Source organism: Aulonocara sp. 'chitande type north' Nkhata Bay, linkage group LG7 (assembly GCF_057382095.1).
Source record: "Aulonocara sp. 'chitande type north' Nkhata Bay isolate Kocher_YH1m ecotype deep benthic linkage group LG7, A_spYH_male_GT1.1, whole genome shotgun sequence".
NCBI lineage: Eukaryota > Metazoa > Chordata > Actinopteri > Cichliformes > Cichlidae > Aulonocara > Aulonocara sp. 'chitande type north' Nkhata Bay.
Window position 1 is genome coordinate 23,287,750 of NC_141350.1, and position 6,149 is coordinate 23,293,898.

The 6,149-nt window shown below is 40.3% G+C and overlaps 1 protein-coding gene across 1 annotated transcript; it reads right to left on the reverse strand.

Moving 5' to 3' along the window:
* Positions 1 to 1,734: 1,734 nt before the first annotated feature.
* On the reverse strand, positions 1,735 to 4,426 carry LOC147325152 (RING finger protein 141-like). Its single transcript, XM_086299501.1, has 4 exons — positions 4,166 to 4,426; positions 3,567 to 3,663; positions 3,096 to 3,250; positions 1,735 to 2,130 (listed from the first exon to the last, which is right to left on the reverse strand). Exons 1-4 carry the CDS (start codon positions 4,300 to 4,302, stop codon positions 2,034 to 2,036), a joined length of 486 nt encoding a protein of 161 aa, XP_086155627.1. The 5' UTR covers positions 4,303 to 4,426; the 3' UTR covers positions 1,735 to 2,033.
* Between the last annotated feature and the right edge of the window lie 1,723 nt (positions 4,427 to 6,149).

Here is a 6,149-nt window from a genome sequence, read left to right on the forward strand (position 1 = left end):
AAGTTGTATCCAAGATGGCCGACTTCTAAATGGCCACCATGGTCACCACCCATCTTGAGGAGTTTGCCCCCTCATATATACTAATGTGCCACAAACAGGACTTTAATATCACCAACCATTCCCATGTTATTATGGTGTATCCATATAAATGGCCCACCCTGTATATGTGATCAAATGCAAAAGCTGAAATTCACACAACAAAGACCTAGATAACCAATTTCTTTAAATACAACTTTAATTAAGGATTTAATAAATAATAAAGATTAAGGCTACTGCATATTTACATTTAATAAAATCAACACTTTAAATCCACTTAAACAAAACAATTTTAACTCATAACTTAACTGTAAATTATATATGATATCAACTTGGATGGATGGAAAAGATTTCTACAACAGTCAGATTAAAATCATCTTAACAAATAAATGTAAATACTTTTAGAGAAATCAGCACAGCTGACAGGCAAGGTGATTTACAACAGTTAGGACACCACAACGAGCCAAGTCCTTAAAATCACATGAGCCTATTCAGTCCTGTGTCCTGAACTGCACCAGAACAGGATTTTAGCACAGATTCACATAACACAGCTCATGGTCCATGTCATGTGGGGTACAAACATGCAGGGATACATTGCACAGACATCCAAACAGCTTTATAGATGGAACATAAATTTTCACTTTACTGCTTGTCCAGAAGCCCTGGCAAATACGACAAGTATGTTTGGTGTCTTGGATTTGCACATGAAGGAAGAATAGGACATTTTGGGAAATGATGCTTATTTGCTCAGAGGTTTAAGATTTGATCAATACCAATTTACTGTCTGTATGTTCACTGCAAGGCCAGAGTCAGTTCCCAAATTTAGCACAGAGACTACAAACAGAATGAAAAGAGCCTGATACTGTCCAAAAGTTGAAAACAGTCCTGTAATGACTTCATGAAGCAACTTAGCCATGAATCAGTCATATTAAACAAATTAGATATAATTAAATATAACATATTCAAAGAAGATTCAATAACACTGGCTATAGCTGGCCTTTTCTCCTTGTTTCCAGTCTTTGTATGAGGATAATCTAACTGCTGTCCTACAGATATCTGACTTTCCCTGGACAGCAAACAAGACACTTTCCCAAAATATCAAAGTGATGATTTAAATTATATGAATGAGAGTCATACTTATCAAACTTTACAAGAAAGTGCAACTGTGTCTCTCTCATTCATATCGAAGGAAGGCAATGTCAATGTTGTTTTATAAAGTGCCTAGTTAATCCCAACCACCTCTTAGTAGTACTTTAAGCAACATTTGGTTATTCTGGGTTCCATTAAAATGTTGATGTCAACATGGCAGCGCACAGTAGAGCAGCGGCTACTCACGCTCCCGGAGAACGGGTCGATTCTAATGTTTTATGTCACTTTATCAATGCTGGTCATTATGCCCTTTGCTGCTAAAATATTTATTTACACCTATATTTATACCTACACTCCTTACCCATACTCCATACTGGTACTCAGGTTGTTGCACTCTAGTTATAGTATTATTTATTGTATTGTCTTATTACTTGTCATTTCTTTTGTTGAAAAAACAAAACAAAAAAACCCCAACTATTTATTCTAACTTTAAGAAAAAATTTCTGTTTCTTCATTATTTTTGTTTCTTTTCACTCCGGACCGTGTGTACATAATTTCGTTCCACCTCATGTTAACATGTGATGCGAATGACAAATAAAGCTCCTTGGATCCATGAATGTTACAATTTATTATAATATACAAATACAGATTTATTTTTCACTTCAAACAACATATCACAAAACTGGTTTCAAAAAGCATCCTGGGATTTTTAGGACTTAAAAGAGGAGATTTTCATTTTCAGAGGCAGTCACAAAGAATATAAAGAGAAGAAACCTGCTGGATTCTTTTCTATCTTGCTCTTTAGGAGGAAAAAGTCTTCTTATGTGGGTGTATCTCCATTTCCTATGTACTTAGCTAAGTATTCGACATTTTAAAGCATGTATGGGTGGCTTCCCTCATTAGTCACATTAGGGAAGTAGTCTCTGAAGATCAGATATTACCCACGATTCGCTGTCAGCAGTCACATGCAGATGACATGCTAGGTCGCTTAGGCTCTGACCACTCCTACAGAAACAGAAGAGGATGTGGAATAATTACGGTGTGTGTGAATAACAGGAAGTTTAGATTTTTCAGTAACAAATTTTCATCATCAATTGCTGCTTGTATACAGAGAAAACATAAACTGTTTTATTATTTATCTACAGAGGAAGGCAACTTAAATTAGCTTTTCTACCTTTTTTAGTAGAAATATGTCTGATAAATCCTGAAGGTTTGCAATCAAGGAATTGAGAAAATAATATCCCTCTGTGTTCTAAAAATGTCCAAAAGTTTTAACACGACCCATCAATCAGCCCCCTAGCCTTGCCTCTGGATGAGAAATCACTCTGCTGCAAAGAAATTATATAATTCATGCAGATTGTGGAGCGTTAAAAGAAATATTTCTGTAGTCTTACAGCACTGACACCTGTGGTGAGCAGGAAAAACTGCATTAACTGCATTGTTAGGCTGCTTGGAGATTCGGGCCGGAAACACAACATTTGATATAAGCACAAGTGTAATGGTTTTAATGGCATGTACGTTCCAACATTATCATTACTGCTCAGCTGGCAAATATAAGATCAAGTGGGTGTATTCAAAGGGACTGAATGCATTTGCATAAGAATCTGTGGGAGCTGGGGATCACACATGCTCTTCCTGAGGCACCAAAACCTTTAGTCTTTAAAGGAGTCCTTTTTTGTTCCAAACAAAACAACGACCAACCTGTGGTTAAATTGTCCAGAAAAGCTTTAGCTGAAACCTTTTAAATAGCTTTTTAAAATGGTAACCCTACAGCTGAGTTTTTAGACCACCAACATGCCCAAGTAGTGAGGTCCCACTTTGATTTGGCTGCAATGACCTTTGGTGTATGTTGTTCCCATGCTCTCTTTCCCCCTATTTCCTGTTCATTGTCACTATTAAATAAAGTTATAAAAGTACTTATAATTGCTGAATGTGCTATAAATATATGCTTTATGTCATGACTGCCTGACCTGCTGGCCTGGCAGGAGTCAGCCAGGAGCTCAGTAGAGGGGCTCTTTGCAGACGGCACCTGAAGACTCTGGCTGGCGATGTCATGATACAGCTTGATGAACTGATACAGGTTCATGATCTGCGATGCTTCCACCATGCCATTCTCCTTACTGATCTGTGAGGAAGAAAAGGCAATCATGTGACTTAATGACTGGTAGTGCATGCAGTTTCAATCTTACACTGTGCCAAAATAGTTGGCTATAACCCACCGATGACAGGCTTCTCAAGCCCAGCACGGTTTTTTAATCCAAGCTACCAGTTGATAGCTGCTATCAGCAATCTATTACAGGATGTATTTCTCTATTTCTCTAGGGGCAGAATTACCTTTCCCCTTTTACAGGAGTATGGTTTCACTCACATCTGTCCCTCTCTGTCATAAATGTGTGGGCAGATGCCTCTGTTGGCATGTGGGGAAGGCTCTTTGGTCTCACCTTGGTACACACAACCCTGACAGCCACCTTCCACAAGGCTGTAGCATCAGATCCTGGCTGCACTTCAAACAGCAGGTCATTCTGCTGTTCAGCAGTACTGACAGAGAAGAATGAGAGAGGGGAGAAGTTATGTTTTTCTCCATAAACCATTCAGCCAAATGACAAAGCAGTGCCACAATATTCATAACAGAATTTTTACATTTATTTTTCATCATGCTGAATTTCAAAAATGTATTTTCATTACTAATACTTAACAACACTGCTCGGTGCTATTCACTTCGTGTTTATTTGACCTTCAGCTGCACTATCATGCCTTGCAGCTTTCAAGCTCCAGGAGCTTGTGAGCTAAAAAAAAAAACCTAGCTAGTAAACTAGCAGAAATGTATGTAATGCTAGAAAATAAGGAAGGTTAAATCCCAGATATCATAAAAGCACTGACGCTAGCTCTCAAATTGAAAAGTCTACGTAAAATCAGCCCAAAGGTACACTTTTGAACTAGGTTAAGTTTGTCGGCCTGTTCATTCTGCACAAAACTGTTTTATGTTAAAGAAAAGCCGCTTGCTGTTCTCTAAAGCTGTCTTTAACGACCTGTCACTTACATGTCATTAAGTTCAGCCAGTCTTCCCAGGAACTCCTCGTAAGTTAAGTAGCGACTGTCACGAAGCAATTCTAAACATTTCTCCAGCTTCTGACGGAGCTGGTTCATAACTCCCTGACCTGAGATCTGCTGACCCATCCCGGTGTTGTGTTAAAAGCACCAGTAACACTCGCAAACCAACAGAGGAAAAATATTTTTCTAAGTGGAGGATGAAGCTGGCGGTTGGTCTAGCAGTTTCCGGTTGCCTAGGTAACCCACTAACGTATTTACCCGAGCCATTTGGTAAGCCAATTATTTGGAGCACTTTAATGGCCACAGGTTAATAATAGCTATATTTGTAACTAGTAAAATCTTATAAAAAGCCAAAGATTTGTGACTTGCAGTGACTTACTGCAAAAACAGATTCATGCTGGTCTTTGAATAGCCATAGTAAAACAGCATAGGAGTGATCACACATGGCACACATAAGGAACAAAGGTTATACAGATGTCAGAGAGTGCCTTGAAACAGGAATATCTGAATCATTACACTGTGGTGGTGAAGTGATTAGCACTGTTGTCTCAGAGCAATAAAGTTCCTGGTGCAAATCCTAGCTGTCACAACTGACTCGTGAAAAATGCAAAATTCTTGAAAGATGGGTTGTAAAACAGCTAACTGATTATTTACAGAAACAATGTTAGTGGAGGTTACAAATGATCTTCTTATGGCCTCTGACAGTGGACCCGTTTCTGTGCTTGTCCTGCTAGACGTCAGTAGAGCATTCGGTACTGTTAGCAATAGTTTATTACAGTTATGCTGTAGGTATTAAAGGTATTGCAATGTGAATTCTCAATAATCCTTGGCTTCACTGTGTCTTTACCTCCGTAAAAGCAATGATGGGGCAGCTTGGACACCTTAGTTTGTGAGTTAGGTGTTCTCAATAATTCAAGAACGAGGCAGTGTAGGAGCTTCAAATTGACACCACAGGTGTAACTACAAAAAAATCAGATAAGTTAGAATCTCAGTGACTTCGACCTCAAGGTCAAGGTCAAAGGTCAAAGGTCAAGTTTTATAAAAATCTTATGAATATGATAACCTAAGAATAAAGTGATGTAGGAGCTTCAAATTGATACCACGGGTGCAACAAATAAAAATATTCTATGCATTTGAACCTCAGTGACCTCGACCTCAAAGTCAGAGAATCAGTGAATGCAGTAACTTGAGAACAAGGCAAAGTAGTCTAGTAGGAGGCTGAGGGGTAGCACTGGCAGTTGCCAGATTTTTTTTTTTACCATTTTTTGTCCCCATCCATTTTCTTCGGCTTATCCAGGGCCAGCTCGCGGGGGCAGCAGCCTAAGCAGAGAAGGCCAGACCTCCTTCTCCCCAGCCACCTCCAGCTTATCAGGAGGGACACCAAGGTATTCCCAGGCCAGCTGAAAGATATGATCTCTCCAGCATGTCCTGGGTGTGCCCCGGGGCCTCCTCCTGGTGGGACATGCCTGGAAACCGTCCAGAAGGCATACTTATCAGATGCCCAAACCACCTCCTTTCGATGTGAAGGAACAGCGGCTCTACTCTGAGCCCCTCCCGGATGGCTGAACTTCTCACCCCATCTTTAAGGGAGAGGCCAGCCCCCCTTCGTAGGAACCCCATTGCCACCGCTTGTATCCGCAATCTTGTTCATTCGATCACTATCCACACCTCATGACCACAGGTGAGGGTAGGAACGTAGATCGACCGGTAAATTGAGAGCTTCGCTTTTACATTCACCTCTCTCTTCACCACAGTGGACCAGTACAATGTCTACATCACTGCAGGTGCAGCACCAATCCGTCTGTCAATCTCCCGTTCCCTTCTCCTGTCACTCGTGCAGGACGTACCAGACTTAATCTACTCCACCCTTTTCAGATTTGAAGGTGCCGATCCTCATTCCCACTGCTTCACACTCGGCTGCAAACCGTTCCGGTGCAAGCTGGAAGCCATCACCTGATGAAGCCAACAGAACC

Bases quoted from the DNA above. Each gene is read 5' to 3' on its own strand.
- LOC147325152 (XM_086299501.1), bottom strand. From the start codon at position 4,302: ATGGGTCAGCAGATCTCAGGTCAGGGAGTTATGAACCAGCTCCGTCAG. The intron at 3,664-4,165 runs GTAAGTGACAGG...CTTCTCTGTCAG, and splicing joins CTGGCTGAACTTAATGACAT to TACTGCTGAACAGCAGAATG. The intron at 3,251-3,566 runs GTGAGACCAAAG...TCTTCCTCACAG, and splicing joins TCAGGGTTGTGTGTACCAAG to ATCAGTAAGGAGAATGGCAT.